Genomic DNA, 17565 nt, shown 5'->3' with positions numbered 1-17565 from the left:
TCTCTCTCTCTGCCTCTGCCTCTCTGTAACTTTTCCTTTCAAATAATTAAATAAATCTTTAAAAAAATATATGGATTTTGGCCGGCGCCGCGGCTCACTAGGCTAATCCTCCGCCTAGCGGCGCCGGCACACCGGGTTCTAGTCCCGGTCGGGGCACCGGATTCTGTCCCGGTTGCCCCTCTTCCAGGCCAGCCCTCTGCTGTGGCCCGGGAGTGCAGTGGAGGATGGCCCAGGTGCTTGGGCCCTGCACCCCATGGGAGACCAGGAAAAGCACCTGGCTCCTGGCTCCTGCCATCGGATCAGCGCAGTGCGCCGGCCGCATCGCGCTGGCTGCGGCGGCCATTGGAGGGTGAACCAACGGCAAAGGAAGACCTTTCTCTCTGTCTCTCTCTCTCTCACTGTCCACTCTGCCTGTCAAAAAAAAAAAAAAATATATATATATATATATATATGGATTTCAAAACATTTTGTACCAAAAGAAACTTTTTCTGTTAATTCTGTTTTTTCCCCGAAACTTGTTGAATTCCTCTCCTATAACTGTACAAGAGCATTCATTTGCCACAGTGGGTAAGACTGCTTGGGATTCTCACATTCCGTAGTGGAGTACCTGGGTTCTAGTCTCAGCTGTTCCTTATTCTAGCTTTCTGCTAAGATGAACTCTAGGAGACAAAGTAATGAAAGGTTCAAGTGGTTGGGTTCCTACCATCACCCACTTGGAAAGCCAAGAATAAACTCCTGGCTACTGGCTTCAGTGTGGACCAGCTCTGACTGTTGCTGGTATTTGGGGAGTGAGCCAGCAAATGAAGATCTCTGTCTCTCTCAAATAAATAAAAATAAATTTTTTAAGTTAATGTAAATTAGAACTTAAAAATAATTTTATTTTTGTGCCAAAAAATCATGAAATCCATGCATAGTTTTTCATAATATACATTTTCCATGAACTTTTTGAATCCTTTCCTCAAATAATTTTCTTATTTTAAATGATGCTTTTATATCAAATAGTTGTGATTTTTTAAAAAAGTTTTATTATGTGAGTATAGATGTTCCTAAGGCAACTTCCTTGCTAATTTTTTTTATGTAATAGAGCCTTTTTCTTTCATCATCTTCATACAATGTCCACATTGTCCTGGGAATTTTGCTATATTTGTTGCGGTTCCCTGAATACTTTAGCAAAGCTTGTTTCATTTTTGTTTCCAGTTGGCAAATAGACAGCCTTGAACAAAAGCCCCAGCCCTCTGCACGGCAGACATGTTCCACATTATAATTTTACTTGAGCTGCACGTAATGACCAGCATTCCGTTTTGGACTAGGGTGGTGAAGAAGTAAGAGATTTACTAATCTCAGTTAGTTTTTAAAGTATTTTTCATACCAGAATTTGAGCATTCATATCCTGGGGCAATTTCAGGTATTTTAATTGTAATGAAATTTACTTTTATTCTCTCTGTAGAAAACCAGGCAAGAGCAAAGGAATCTGATTTATCAGATACTCTGAGTCCAAGCAAGGAAAAAAGCAGTGACGACACTACGGGTGAGTTTTAATTTAACCTGATGTTTTACAGTCTACAGATGTTATTGACAATTTAGGTATATAGCTTCATGTACGTGGAGATTTCAAAGTTTGTGTTTTGAGAGAAAAGCAGTGTTTGCTTTTATCAAGTCAGTCCCTTGAATCTTGGATATTCTGTTAAAACTCTTTCAACTATCCAGGTACAATATGCATATAAATTCTGGTTATTTTGATAATGATAGCTTGCTGATTTATTTGAGTACTGATTATAATTTTTTCTCCCCTCTGTAGACGCCCAAATGGATGAGCAAGACCTGAATGAATCTCTTGCTAAAGTGTCCCTATTAAAAGGTACTTTCCTTTTTTTTTTTTTTTTTTAATGATGTTTGAAACCAGGGCTTCAGATTTATACTTTGTCACAAAGTCTATTCTATGTATTATGTGAAGTGTTAAGTTTTAGTTAAGAAATTAATATAGATTCTATAAAGTAGCAGGAAGTAAAATTTAAAGTTAATGTTGGTGCCCAGTGCTTCAAACAAAATTATTTAAATTGTAGAATAAATTGGATCAGTTAAGATTGTGAAGGGTAAAATAGTATAACAATAGTAGAACATGAAATGTAGCTGGGATTTTTGTTTGTTCTCATATCTGTGATAGGAACTTATTATCATTATTGAGGTGAAAATCTTAACTTTCTAGAAAGAATGACTTGTTTGCTGTTATCATATGGTAGTAGTTGTAAATTTCTTCATTTACTGGTCCTCTTCACCCACCAATAAATATCCCCAGATTCTTAGGATACTCATTAAGAAATTTTGGGCTGAGAAATTTTCAATAGAACTAAAATATGGAGTGGAATGCATGTAATGAACTCTCATCCCTAAATAGGAAGTACATTTATTTCTTGACATTTAATTGTGTAGAATAAAGTGAAAAAGAAATAAATCAGTGTTTAAAAAGTATTCTTAAAATAGAGTACATTAAAATAGAGTACTGATTAATCTGTTACTGTCAGCCTTTGATCTCTTTTACAGTGCCTTATTGGACACACACAGAAAAGTTGACATACATGTCTAGTCAGTGGGTTTAAACATGTTGGTAGTGGTGGGCTATCACCAAGTTGATCTCTGGGATCTGAGCAACAGTAGCAGCTTGAGGAAATTTATCTTTGTGGAAGTGACTATTATGGCTGAGCTCGTAAGGGATTTCTTAGTCTAGACTAAGAATTCTATAAAGAATTCTATAAAGAACGAGGTCTTGATTTCACCCTGCATGACCCTGCTGCTGGCCTAGTTGTATGATGGCAGTAGAGTGGAGATCACCCATATTCTGTCAGAGTTCTTTAGTCTTGACATCTTTCCTTGGATACTGAAAATTACATGGCCACTTGAGCTTTGTAATCTTTGTCTTAATTCCACAGCCAGGGGAATTCCTGGGAATTGCTATCCCAGGTAGCCAATTACTAATTTGTCCTTAAGTATGATCATAGTTTCCATCAACCTACTCTGTGTGACCATGTCAATAAGACTTTCTAGTGTCGTAATAATAAATATAAATTAATATTAATAAATATAAATTAATTATTGCCCAGAAATCTCAAATTCTCAAAAATGCAATATCAATATTATATAGAAGGCTGTAAGTGAAACAAAAAATATTGCAGAATTTATGGGCCTTTTTGGAAAGATGGAGAAACAAGAAGTAGGGTGATTAAGTAATGAGCAGTCCTCATACATAAGTCGTTCTTCTTACTGTTTTATGTACCAATAAATCGCCCAAAAATCTATAGCACCCAAGTTCAGATTTATAAGTGGCAGTTATGAGACTATTAATTTTATTCAGTTATTATTAGTTTGTTGTGATCTTATTTGTCAGTCTGTTTTAGGTTTGATTTTTATTGCATTGCTACCACAATGCCAAGCATTTAGTAAAACTCAGATATTTGATGAATGAATTAACTAATAATAGACTTCTTACATCAGAGTAGAAAGCCACTCTGAGTTCATTCCTCACTTTACCCTTTGTAGTGTATCCTTGGGCATGTTGCTTAACCTCACCATGCTTCAGTTTGTGTTTTGTTTTATTTGTCATTTATTAGACTGGGGAAAATGGACTTCATAGGATTGTTGTGAAGAATAATACTTAAAACAAAATGTTGGGAACATAGCATGTTATCCACCATAATGAAGACACTGATAATGATGATGGTAATGACTAATAAAAGCAGACCTGTCTGGGGTGGACATTTGGCCTCATGGTTAAAATTTTGGCCAAGACAACCACATCCCATACTTATGTGCCTAGGTTCAAGTCTTATCTCCACTGTCAGTTCCAGCTTCTTAATATTGTGCATTCTGGGAGACACAGGTGATGATGGCTAAAGTAGTTGATCCCTGCTATTCACATGGGAGACCTGGATAGAGTTTTGGGATCCCAGCTTTGTCCTGGCCCAATCCCTGTTGTTGAGGACATTTGGGGAGTGAACCAATGGTTGGGGAAGGTCTGTAACTCTACCTCTCAAATAAATAAATAACTAAGGTCTTAAAAAAAAAAAAAAAAAAAAAGATGACAGGGACAGAGGCATTTAGCTTAGCAGTTAAGATGCTGGTTAAGATCCCATGTCCTGCATTAGAATACATAGTTTTGATTCCTGGCTCCAGTTCCTGATTCTAGCTTCCTGCTAATGCATACTTTAGGAGACAGTGATGATGGTTCAAGTCGTTGAGTTCCTGCCACCCATGTTGGAGACCTGAATTGCATTTCCAGCTATTGACTTTGTCAGGTCCAGTCCCAGCCATGTTGCAAGCATTTGAGGAGTGAGCCAGCCACTTGAGGGGAGATTGATATTCATTCATTCTCTCACACTCTCTCTCTTCAATAAATAAAAATTTAAAAATTTAACTAAATAGCTAAATATAACATCTAAAATGTTCTTATATTTCTGTATTATTGCCAACTTTTTTTTTTAAGATTTATTTATTCATATTTGAAAGGCTAAGATAAAGAGAGAGAAGGAGAGACCTTCCATCCGCTGGTTCACTCCCAAATGGCTGCAACAGCTGGGACTGGACCAGGCCCAAGCCAGGAGCTTCTTCCTGGTCTCCCACATGGGTGCAGGGTCTCAACAGTTTGGGCCATCTTCCACTGCTTTCCCAGGTTCATTAGCAGGGAGAAGGATCGAAAGTGGGGCAGTCAGGACTCAAAACTGGTGCCCACAAGGGTTTGCTGGTTGGAGGCTTAGCCTTCTATGCCACACAGCAGTCAACCAAATTTTGTTAATGAGATAATATCTTCTATATCTACTGAAAGATTTTACAGTTAACTTTAAAAACAGACTAAAAACGTTCACCCAAGCTTGTAAAGTAGATTGACAGAAAAACACCCGTTCTAGGACAAAAGTGAGACATCATTAGACTCAAGCCACATAAACTAGTAACACGTTTTCCCACACAAACATGTGAAATACAATGATCCCTTGCTCAAAAAAGATTTATTAGTCTTGACTAAAAAGTTTTTTTTTTTTTTTTTTTTTTTTTTTTTTTTTTTGAGATTTATTTATTTGAAAGTCAGAGTTACAGAGAGAGGAAGGGAGAGATAGAGATCTTCCAAACCCTGGTTCACTCCCCAGGTGGCCACAGTGACCAAGGCTGCTCCAGGCTGAAGCCAGGAGCCAGCAGCTTCTTCCCAATCTCCTACTTGGGTTGTAGGTGCCCAAGCACTCGGACCATCTTCTGCTGCTTTTCCCTGGCCATTAATAGAGAGCTGGATCAGAAGCAAAGCAGCCATGAATTGAACTGGCATCCATCTGGGATACTACAGTGTCACAGACTGCAGCTTTGCCTGCTACTCCACAATGCCGGCCCCTTTATATAAAAATATTTGGTCAATATCTCTACTTCTGTGGTCAAACACTGTATTTTGTTTGTTTACATTATTTGGTATGTGATGTCTTAATTGTTCTAATTAAAATGCTGATCTTTTTTCATTTTATGATACAAATAACTACTTTAATAGATTCCTATATTAGCACAGTTCATTGTTGCCTGGATTATATTCTGTCCCTGAAACATAATTATTTAACATAAAACATGTTATTTATTTATTTTGAGACTTATAAGGCAAGATTTATTAGAGTAAAAGACCTCCAGCCATCGTGGCATAGAGGGAGGCTTTCTGTTATTATTTGAAAAGCAAATACTATATTGGTTTTGTTCCACAATATCACTAATCAAGGGAAGAATTGTGCATAGACAAGAAATGTATGCTTTAATAGAATTTTAGAGGTGGGTTACGCATGATTCTTATAAATCGAAACAATCCTCTTAGTTCTTACATCAGTTTATTGTTATGTTTATTTTTAAAATTCGATTCATATACTTCAGATGGAAATAATTGGTAACTTGATATGTTAATCAGATAGTTAAGTGGCTACTATATGTTCAGCATTGTATTAAGCATATGATATGGAACAAACATGAGAAACTATATGGGTAATATTTGTTACTAAGTAGAAATCTTCTGTTTCTAGAAAAGTAATAGTTGCTTGTTAGGAAAGCAGGTTACTTCACTGCTTTCATATAACTAGAAGTTGCTGTGATTCATGAGAAAGACAGTTGAGCTAGAGATGAGAATTATAGTCCTGTCTCTACAGTTTACCAGATATGTAAACATGTGTAAGTCATTTCAGATCTCTGACTGTTATTTCCTCATTTGTTAAGCAAAAGAGTAGTTTACTTGATCTATGTTGTTGTTGTTTCTGGCTTACTTGTCTTGGAGTTCCAGTATTCTATGTATTTATAGGGGCTCAGGCTCCTTTAAAAATGAAACTAAATGCTATTGAGTAGTTTGAGGACTTGGATGGACTTGGTGGTTTGTTTGGGTTTTACTGTCCTGCTGTAAGGTATCAAGCAAGAGGTGCTGTTAGAGGCTAAGATGCAGAGACATTAGCTTGGGCTTTGAGGGATGGGTAGTTTAAGTGAAGAAAAGCAGTCATGAGCCAAAGCTACTAACTAGACTGGTTGGAACTTAGTGTGTTATGGAGTAATTGAAAATAGATAACTAGATTATGAAGAACTTTAAAGCCAGGCAAAGTTGTCTGGATTTGATAAAATAGAGAGGTCATGTAGGCTCTTGATCTAAGAGAATTGCTGTACTATTACAATGCAGAATAGAATGCAGAGGAGCAAGATAAGTTGGTAACAGGCCTTCAGGCAGAAATGACTGGGGCTTGTTCTAAAATAATGGCATTACTTTCTTTAGTTATGAAAAATTTTGAACACTAGAAAAATTGAAGAGTATCACAAACACTATATGCCCACTATCCAGATTTAGTAATTGTTAATATTTTGCCATATTTACTTTCTTTGTATATAGAAATTTTTTTATTTTGACATAATTTCAGAGTTATAGAAAAATTGCAAGAATATTTTTTTAATTAAAAAAAATTTTTTTAATTTTATTTTTATTTGTGGCTGGTGCTGTGGCATAGTGGGTTAAGCCTCCACCTGCAGTGCTGACATCCTATATGGGTGCTGGTTTGAGTCATGCCTGTTCCACTTCCAATTCAGCTTCCTGCTGATGATCTGGGAAAGCAGTGAAAAGTAGCCCAAGTGCTTGGGCCCCTGCACCACATAGGAGACCTGTAAGAAGCTCCTGGCTCCTGGCTTCAGGTCAACCCAGCCCTAGCCATTGTGGCCATTTGGGGAGTAAACCAGCAGCTTGAAGACCTCTGTCTCGTTTTTACTTTTTTTTTTTTTTTTTTTTTTTTGACAGGCAGAGTGGACAGTGAGAGAGAGAGACAGAGAGAAAGGTCTTCCTTTTGCCGTTGGTTCACCCTCCAATGGCAGCCACGGCTGGTGCGCTGCGGCCGGCGCACCGCGCTGATCCAAAGGCAGGAGCCAGGTGCTTCTCCTGATCTCCCATGGGGTGCAGGGCCCAAGCACTTGGGCCATCCTCCACTGCTTTCCCGGGCCACAGCAGAGAGCTGGCCTGGAAGAGGGGCAACTTGGACAGAATCCGGTGCCCCAACCAGGACTAGAACCTGGTGTGCCAGCACCGATAGGTGGAGGATTAGCCTATTGAGCCGCGGCGCCGGCCCCTCTGCCTCGTTTTATGTCTCTCTCTCTCTCTCTTTCTCTCTCTAACTCTGCCTCTCAAATAAAAAAAAATCTTTTTAAAAAACACTATTTAAAAAATGTATTTTTATCTGAAAGGCAAAGTTAGAGAGATCTTCCATCCACTGGTTCACTCCTCAAATGGCTGTGACAGCTAAGCTGAGGCAGACCGAAGCCAGGAGCCAGGAGCTTCTTCCAGGTCTCCATCATGGGTGGTAGGGGCCCAAGTACTTGGGCCATCTTCTGCTGCCTTTCCAGGCTATTAGCAGGGAACTGAATCAAAAGTGGAGCAAAACCAGCATCCATATGGGTTGCTAACATCGCAGGCAGCGGCAAAACCTACTTCACCACAATGCGGCCTCCCCCCATATATTCTTAATCCAAATTCTCCAGTTGTTAGCATTTCATCCTCATCTGCCGTTAGTGTTTTACTAAATTTACTCTTCTCCCTCCTTTCCCCTCCCTCTATTCCTGCATCATTGAGTGTCTGTTGCATGCCTAATAGCCTTTAGTCCTGAATACTTCATTGTATATTTCCTTTTTCTCTTACATAAATTCCATACCAGTCTCAAAATGGGGAAATTTACATTGATACTATTCTCAGATCCACAATTGTCCATCGTCTTCATAATGGCCTTTATGACTGAAGAAAAATCCCGAATCATGCATTGCATTCAGTTATCATGTCCTTTTCTTTTGTCTCCTTTAGTTTGAAATAATTCTTCAGTCTTCTGTTTGAAATTGACATTTTTGAAAAGTGCAAGACAGTTATTTTGTAAAACATTCCTCAGTTTGAATGTGTCTAACATTTCCTCATGATTAGATTCAAACTGCATGTTAGCAGCAATGTATCAAATAATATTTGGTATTATATCAGGAGGCACCTAATGTTAAATTACTCTATTATTGCAGGTGATGTTCATTTGACCATCTGACTAAGATGTTATCTACCAGATTTCTCCATTGTGAAGTTACTGTTTTCCTTTCTGTAGTTAATAAAGGTCTTGTGGGGAACTATTCTAAGACTATGAAAATATCAAATTACTTCTTACACTTTTAACCACTTAGTTTTAGCATCTTCTGATGATTCTTTCCTAATGATTTATTACTACAATTGTTGCCAAATAATAATTTCATAATTCTATAGTTCCTTCTAGAGTTTTTAGCTGGCTTTCTATAATAAGTAAGGGTCTGCTTTTTTTAAAATCTTCTCTTTTATTTATTTATCTATATCTATGAATTTGTGGATTCATAGTCTATTAAATGTGTTATAGTCTATCACTGTCATTATTTATTTTTATGCTCCAGTTGTCTCACGTTTGGCCAGGGGGAGCACCTTGTGTCTTTTTCACATGACATTTGACCTTCCTTATTGCTTCCCAAAAGCTGTTCTAGGTTCATTTTATACTTTGTTGTCCTTAACCCTGAAGCCAGCCATTTCCCCAAAAAAACCTAGTTCCTTTTAGTTGAAAATTGGATTTATAAACCAAGATCTAAGTATTTGGTGTCCTCGTTGCTACTGGGGTATAATTGCTTCTAGGCCTACTTAGTGGACAGACATGAGAAATAGATATGTGTGTATTAAAATGTATTAGAGTTCACACTCTGATCCATACGCTATGATCCAGAATTAATTCTTTTTTTAAGATTTGTTGATTTATTTATTTCAAAGGCAGAAACAGAGAGATTGTGGATCTGCTGGTTCACTTCTCAAATGGCTGTGACAGACAGAGCTGGGCCAGGCTGAAGTTAGGAGCCAGAAACTCCATCTGGATTTCCTATGTGGGTGGCAGGGGCCCATCATCTGCTGTGTTTTAGGCTCACTAGCAAGAATATGGATCAGAAATTGAGCAACAAGATCTCATATCAACACTCTGATACAGGATGCTGCTGTAACAAGCTGTAGCTTAACCCAGTGTACCACAATGCCAGAATTAATTCTGTGTTTGCTGTTTCCATATCTATAACTCTGTTCTCCAACAGAGAGAAATGGCTCCATTTATAATATATTTATTTACTTGATCACTTTTAGAATATACAGAAAGTAGTCAGAATTTTATCAGTGCTTTTGTAGAAAACAAGCTGATCTGTAGATATTTTTTTCTTAGTTACAAAATTACCATAAAGCAGTAGTCCTCAACATGGAGTGTCTTGCCCCTCAGGTAACATTTGGCAACATCTGGAGACTTTTTTGGTTGTGACTCAGGGAGTGCTACTGACATCTGTCTAGTAGGGAAGCTAGTAAATATCCTATACAGAGCAGCCTCCACAACAAAGAATTATTCAGCCCAAAAAGTCAGTAGGGCTAAGGTTGAACAATTCTAACACAGAGCTAAGAAAATTCTACTCAAGGAATTCAGTTAGATAATTTTTTGTTAAACTTCTTGAAAATAACATGTAGACATCATGATACTTCTCTCCTAAAAACTCCTACAAATAAGGACAGTGTCCTACATAATTACAAATCCAGAGATGGGGGCCAGATCCCTTGCAAACTCCAAAGGATATTGGCTGAAAAACCTGTGAGAGAAATTCTGTAGCTAATGTGACACTGTCTCTGCAACTAGAACATCTCTATTTCTGTGCGTCCCTACCCTGACCAAAAGATGTCTTAAAGGAATTGGTACATTGACCAGAGTAGATGAACCCAGAATCAACATTTTTCACAGAGAAAACAGAATATCATGAAAATATATGTATGTAGTACCCAAGACCTATGTAATTATATTATGATAATTTATTGTTAGCTCTAATTTGATGGATTGAAGTTGCTGTGGCTAAGATACTTTTAAATCAAAGTAATACTCAGATAGAATGCAATAGAAGAATATGACTTACCTGATATGTTTACTTCATTTGGTGAATTTTATTTCAATGGAAGATGAGCAAAGTATGCGGAAGGAGGTTAGAGGAAGGTCCATATGGAGATGTAATACTGGGTTTAATTTGTTGCAGTGAAACCACTTAGGTTACAGCATTTCATAATTCAGGAACTGTTTATTTGGTATCTGTATGTGTGGTGTTGGGAATGGTGATGAAAGTGGGCACAGTAGAGCCTAGTTTTTATTTTATGTTCCACAACTGGGATAATTGTGCTGAAAAAATTTTTTTTGAGAAGAGTTTTTGTTTTTTCATTTCCAGTTTCAAGTGAAGTTTTTCTGACTTGTTCTCGAGAAGTTTAAAAATTTCTAACAATTGTATTATGCCCATTTCAGTGGCTAACAAGTTTTACTAAGCTCTGCAATCATGGAATATATAATTTAATATGTAAATATATATCATAATATCATTACCATAGGTTACTAATATATATGTTTAACTGTGTTGTTTCTGCAGGATAAAATGACTAAAATACTTATTACTATAATTTGCTTCTAAATTTTATTTAACTCAGTTGTGCTGTGTTGTTTATGCATGTGGAAACACAAAAAGATTGCCAGTCTTTGATTGTAAAGATTATAGTGTGACACTAAGTCTTGCTTTTGAAATAAACATGTTTTTGTCAGATGACTTGCAGGGTGCACAGTCAGAAACTGAGGCAAAACAAGAAATTCAGCATCTTCGCAAGGAATTGATCGAAGCCCAGGAGCTAGCTAGAGCAAGTAAACAAAAATGCTTTGAACTTCAAGGTGAGATCAAGATTGCTTTGATTCTTTAGGGGATATGTGGAAGCAACATGGTAGAACTGGATGGCCCCAAACATGGATTCCAAAGGCAGCACATCTTGTTCCAGACCTTGAGATCTTAGGATATTCCATAACTTCTGTAAAAGTTAGGTTTCAGATCACTAGAACAAGGAGAGTTACAGTTGCTCTGTCTCCTTCACATTGTTGATGTGAAGATCAAGTAAGATCTCTACCAGTGAAAGGTCTAAATAGTTAATTATATATTACGTACAACAAAAGGAAAAAACATAAATTTCTAGTTAAACCTATGGTAACTACTTTACAAATGTAAATGTTTGTAAATGTATTCATCAGTAAATGAGAGGAAGCAGGCAAAGTTAAGGGCAGAATCTGCTAACATCCCAGCTACTTTTTTTTTTTTTTTTTTTTTTTTTTTTTTGACAGGCAGAGTGGACAGTGAGAGAGAGAGACAGAGAGAAAGGTCTTCCTTTTGCCGTTGGTTCACCCTCCAATGGCCGCCACGGCTGGTGTGCTGCAGCCAGCGCACCGCGCTGATCCAAAGGCAGGAGCCAGGTGCTTCTCCTGATCTCCCATGGGGTGCAGGGCCCAAGCACTTGGGCCATCCTCCACTGCACTCCCTGGCCACAGCAGAGAGCTGGCCTGGGAGAGGGGCAACTTGGACAGAATCCGGCGCCCCGACCAGGACTAGAACCTGGTGTGCCGGCGCCACTAGGTGGAGGATTAGCCTATTGAGCCGTGGCGCCTGCCACCAGCTACTTTCTAATAGCTCCCTTACCTTTAGTATCATAAGCCGGTAGAGTCTGTGCTGCTCCCTGGAACTTATATTTCCATATCATTTGCAGTAATTACCTGGTGGCAGTCAGTCAGTATCTAAAGTTCTAAAATGAGGAGCATTGAATGGCCCATGGAGTCCTGATGTTTTCTAAGATGACCTTCCTAACCAGAGGAAGATTGACCTTCTGGAAAGGAACAGGGGCTTCCTGTTACTACTTCCTTCCTTTCCTACTTCTTGAAGACACTTGAACTGGTGGTGACTTAACTTGAAACTTTTGAAGGGTCCAGACTAAAATATTTAGTTACAATGAAAAGACACTAGTAGTAGTTAGTGATTGTCAGTAGACATGAGAAATTTAACTGTTTTTTAAAATTTAAGCTCAAAATACTGATTAACAATTATCATTAATTCTCATATGAGGAATAGCATATATTATCTTGGTGGTACAATGTCTAGAAAACCTTCTATTCAATTGATTTTTTTTTTACTTTTAAAGAAATATAGAAATTACATATAAAGATTTTTTACTTACTACTGTTTTGTGCTCCTAAAAACTCTAAACTATCTAACTGCTAATACTGATAATACTTACTGAGTAACTTGTTTCTTTCAATAATCTGTAGGAGAAATTTTTTAAAAACTTCCAGCTGATCAATTCTGAATACTTTCATTATCTCATAAGATTAGATATAATGTGTTTTTATTTTTAGCTCTTTTGGAAGAAGAAAGAAAAGCCTATCGAAATCAAGTTGAGGAATCCAGTAAACAAATACAGGTTCTTCAAGGTATGGAACACCCTAAGGCTGTTTAAGATCCTTATTCTTTGTTTGCTTTTAGTGACTCAAAAGAAATAGAAAGTCAGCAGGCTGAGGGGTCCCCATTTTTCATGGCTTTGGTTCTCTGGAACCTGACATTATAACCAGACTCTTTGTGTAGCTTTTATTTTTATATTTTTAAGAAGATACAAGGGAATACTTCTTAGTACTCTAGTATTAGACGCTTGAAGTGGAGAGAGCAGAGATGATGACTGGGATTTGGTAAGATGGTTACTTTCTGGGTTATGTTGTGAGTTGCTACAGAGAGGGTCTTTGGATAAGAAATCTACTTTGTGCATGAGCTCTTTCGGTGTTGTTATTATATCTAATTCTCAAAACACTTGCACTAAAAATATACTCCACCTGAAATGAATAGTAATCTCTTCACTGCCTTCATTGGTAGTGTCTGCTCTTTGTCCCCAGCACTCTGCTATCTCTTTGTCCTGCTTGTTGTCAGGGTCATTACAGAAATGACCAGAAAAAGCTCTGCCAGACAGGTGTTTACTTCAAACCAAAGCTCCTAGAACTGTGAGGCTGTCATTGTGAGATTCCTCAGGATAAGTCTTTCTTTCCTGTGCCATTTTAGAACTTGAAATCAAAATTAAATTGCCTTTATTGTGAAAGAAGGAACTAATGGTATTTTAAAATTTTAACTTGGAAGGTAGGTGGGAAGACGTTTATATAGACAAGTAATAATAGTTCTAATGAAACAGGGAATACAATATGAGACCTGTGATATTTGTCCAGAAATATCTAAGAGAAAAATGAATCACTGGGCTCCTTTTTTCTTATGTTTTGGGTGGGATGTTTGCATCATAAAAGCTTTTAAATATTATATTATGGTCAAATTAGAATTTCTGGGATAGGTTATATGTGTTTTATATTGAAAACTCTTACTATATTTTAATGTTATTATCCTCTAGTTTAGAAAATCTGATTTGCATCCATATTTCCGATCTGTACTGTGAATGGACGATTTTCCCTAAAGGTTCACAATGTTGCCTTTTGTTTTAAAGCTGTCTTGCCCAGGCGTCATTGAGTGCCCCCTAGTGATAGCAATGTGTATTTCAGGACTTAATCACAAGCCTGTGATCATCTTACCTCTGGCCAGTTTTGCCTTTTCAAACTTTGAACCTGTCAGTCTCAGTCCTTCCTATAAATTTAAAAGGTCTAATTTTTTTAAAAGATTTATTTTATTTATTTGAAAGACAGAGTTACAGAGAGGGGTAGAGAGAGAGAGAGAGAGGTCTTCCATCCGCTGGTTCACTCCCTAGATGCCGACAACGGTCAGAGCTAGGCTGATCTGAAGCCAGGATCCAGGAGCTTCCTCCGGGTCTCCCAGGTGGATGTAGGGGCCCAAGGACTCAGACCATCTTCTACTGTTTTCCCAGACTATAACAGCTGGATCAGAAATGGAGCAGCCAGGACTCAAACCAGTGCCCATATGGGATGCCGGCACTACAGGCAGTGGCTTTACCTGCTACACCACAGCACCAGCCCCTAATATTTTCTTAAATGCTTGTCTCTGTGACAAACTCCCCCTCTCCAGGCCCTAAATCCTCTCCATTATTCTAATCATTTTCTTTGGAACATTTTCTTTGTATAATTTCCTTTTGAAATTTTATAGATTTTATAGAGCAGAATTTTATAGATTCTTTCCAGCTCAGGTCATTAGAGCCCAAGACCGGATTTTTTTTTTATAAAGATTTATTTATTCATTTGAAAGTCAGAGTTACACAGAGAGAAGGAGAGGCAGAGAGAGAGAGAAAGAGGTCTTCCATCCACTGGTTCACTCCCCAATTGGCCGCAACGGCCAGAGCTGCACCTATCCGAAGCCAGGAGCCAGTAGCTTCTTCTGGGTCTCCCACTTGGGTGCGGGGGCCCAAGGACTTGGGCCATCTTCCACTGCTTTCCCATGCCATAGCAGAGAGCTGGATCGGAAGTGGAGCAGCCGGGTCTCAAACCAGCTCTCGTATGGGATGCTGGCAGTACATGTGGCGGCTTAACCTGCTACACCACAGTGTCAGCCTCCAAGACCAGACCTTTTTAAAATGTGTAACTTCAGTTAGGCAGTTATCATTAATTTTATCAGGTCGTTAATTCAACCAATAATTTTTTTTTTTTACTTTTTTATTAACAGCAATTGTACATATGTATTGACTGCAGTGTGACATTTCAATACATGTAAATAAAATATGTACTTTGGGGGCCAGTACTGTTTTGCAGAGGGTCAAAGCCCTGGCCTGCAGTGCTGTCATCCCATGTAGGCGCCAATTCAATTCCTGGCTACTCCTCTTCCAATCCAGCTCTCTGCTATGGCCTAGGAAAGCAGTACAAGATGGCCCAAGTCCTTGGACCCCTGCACCCATGTGGGAAACCCAGAAGAAGCTCATGGCTCCTGGCTTTGGATTGGCTCAGCTCCAGCTAGGCTACAACACTGTCCCCAACCAGTAATTCTTGGTCATTTATTCTGCTATGTATTGGGAAAAGAGCAATGAACTTGACAAACATGACATGTACAGTCTGGTGGAAAAGATAAACAGCAAGCAAATACATACATAATTCATGTCCATTAAAGACTTCAAAGCAGAATGAAGGGCCAAAAATGGCAAGAAGCCTTTTTTTGTTAGATAAATTTTGAGAGAAGGTCCTTTAAGAAATTGACATTTGAACAAAAAAACTGAACCAGGAACATCAATGTTTAAATCTTATTATTTGACCAAATAGTTCTCTGTCAATTCATCCCAAGAGAATAATCAGGATTCATTATGAACAGCACTGTTTATGGTAATTAAGAACTTAAGAGCCTAAAATGAAGGGCTGGCCAAATAAATTACAGTGTAAATGATTTTGTTGAAAGATTTTCATCCGCAGCCAGCATTATGTTGTAGTGGGTAAAGCTGCTGCCTGCAGTGCCAGCATCTCATATAGGTACCAGTTCTACTTTTTTTTTTTTTTTTTTTTTTTTGACAGGCAGAGTGGATAGTGAGAGAGAGACAGAGAGAAAAGTCTTCCTTTTGCCGTTGGTTCACCCTCCAATGGCCGCCGCGGCCGGCGCGCTGCGGCCGGCGCACCGCGCTGATCCAATGGCAGGAGCCAGGAGCTAGGTGCTTTTCCTGGTCTCCCATGGGGTGCAGGGCCCAAGCACCTGGGCCATCCTCCACTGCACTCCCTGGCCACAGCAGAGGGCTGGCCTGGAAGAGGGGCAACCGGGACAGAATCCGGCGCCCCGACCGGGACTAGAACCCGGTGTGCCAGCGCCGCTAGGCGGAGGATTAGCCTAGTGAGCCGCGGCGCTGGCCCCAGTTCTACTTCTAATCCAGCTTCCTGTTAGGGGTCTGGGAAAAGCAGCAGAGGATGACTCAAATATCTGGGCTACTACCACCCATGTGGGAGCCCCAGATGAAGCTCCTGGTTTGGCTTGGCCCGGGCCTGGTTGTTGCAGCCGTACGGGAAAGAAACCAACAGACAGAGAGAGGATCTCTCTCCACCTCTCCTTCTCTTTGCATAACTGATTATCAAGTAAATAAATAAATCTTAGAAATCCTTTTATAAAAAGGTTTTCATTAACAGGAAGATAAAGAACAGTGTGTGTGTGTGTATGATAATTCCTCCCTGTTTAATGTTTTTTATTAATTTTTTAGATGTATTTATTTATTTGAAAGGCAGAGTTACAGAAAGGCAGAGGCAGACAGAGAGGTCTTCCATCCTCTGGTTCACTCTGCAGATGGCTACAATGGAAGGAACTGGGCTGATCCAAAGCCAGGAGCCAGGAGCTTCTTGCTGGTCTCCCATGTGGGAGTAGGGGCCCAAGGAGTTGGGCCATTTTCTACTGCTTTCCCAGGCCATAGCAGAGAGCTGGATCAGAAGTGGAGCAGCCAGGACTCGAACCAGCACCCATATGGGATGCCAGCACTGCCGGTTGCGGCTTTACCCACTATGCCACTGTGCCAGCCCCCTTAATGTATTTATTTATGTATGAAGGCATAGGCAATAATCTAGAAGAATAAAAATTTTACAGTAACAGTTTTCTCTGTGGGAAAGGTGAGATAAATGTTACTTTAATTTTTCTCTCTGGAATCTGTATCTTGACATTTTCTACATCAAACATGGATTGCTTGTATAGTTAACTCAAGTGCAACAGCTCTGACAGCTGGGCTGTGTAGTTGATACAGTGTGAGCTATTTTATTCCTAATTCCTGTGGACTAAGAAAATGATGAATAAATACACTTTTGTAGCCCAACTGCAGAGGTTACACATGGACATTGAGAATCTCCGGGAGGAGAAGGACAATGAAATCACAAGCACTAGAGATGAATTGCTTAGTGCCCGAGATGAAATTTTGCTCCTTCATCAAGCAGCAGAAAAGGCTGCCTCTGAGCGGGACACTGACATTGCTTCTTTGCAAGAAGAGCTTAAGAAGGTGAGAGCTGAGCTTGAGCGGTGGCGGAAAGCAGCATCTGAATATGAGAAAGAAGTCACAAGTCTGCAGAGCAGTTTCCAGCTTCGGTGTCAGCAGTGTGAGGACCAGCAGAAAGAGGAAGCCACAAGGCTGCAAGGTGAATGAACGCATTTTATGTAAGGGTCCTAACTCTGGACAATGGGATCTTTATCACTTACACAAAATAACCATTCAGCCTTTTTCTGTCTTTGGTAGCAGTCAATTGCATGAAAGCAGTGTGTCTATGCTAGGGCTATAATCATGTT

The 17565-nt window shown here is 39.1% G+C and overlaps 1 protein-coding gene across 50 annotated transcripts in view; it reads left to right on the top strand.

The window, feature by feature from the left end:
• SLMAP (sarcolemma associated protein) overlaps nt 1-17565 on the top strand; it is a 169138-nt gene that overhangs the window by 135657 nt on the left and 15916 nt on the right. For 27 of the 50 annotated variants that reach the window (NM_001082348.2, XM_051851060.3, XM_051851061.3 and 24 more), the window contains 5 exons: nt 1448-1528; nt 1799-1858; nt 11127-11249; nt 12753-12827; nt 17097-17417. In NM_001082348.2, the coding sequence (NP_001075817.2) occupies nt 1448-1528; nt 1799-1858; nt 11127-11249; nt 12753-12827; nt 17097-17417 (660 nt within the window). Of the gene's footprint in view, nt 1-1184; nt 1323-1447; nt 1529-1798; nt 1859-11126; nt 11250-12752; nt 12828-17096; nt 17418-17565 lie in introns of those variants that run through there. The other 23 variants (XM_051851069.3, XM_051851070.3, XM_051851066.3 and 20 more) reach the window with 3 other exon arrangements.

Source organism: Oryctolagus cuniculus, chromosome 10 (assembly GCF_051225735.1).
Source record: "Oryctolagus cuniculus isolate XC-2025 breed Fujian yellow rabbit chromosome 10, ASM5122573v1, whole genome shotgun sequence".
Classification (NCBI taxonomy): domain Eukaryota; kingdom Metazoa; phylum Chordata; class Mammalia; order Lagomorpha; family Leporidae; genus Oryctolagus; species Oryctolagus cuniculus.
Note: the sequence above shows the minus strand (reverse complement) of the source record. Positions and strands in the feature narration are given on the sequence as shown.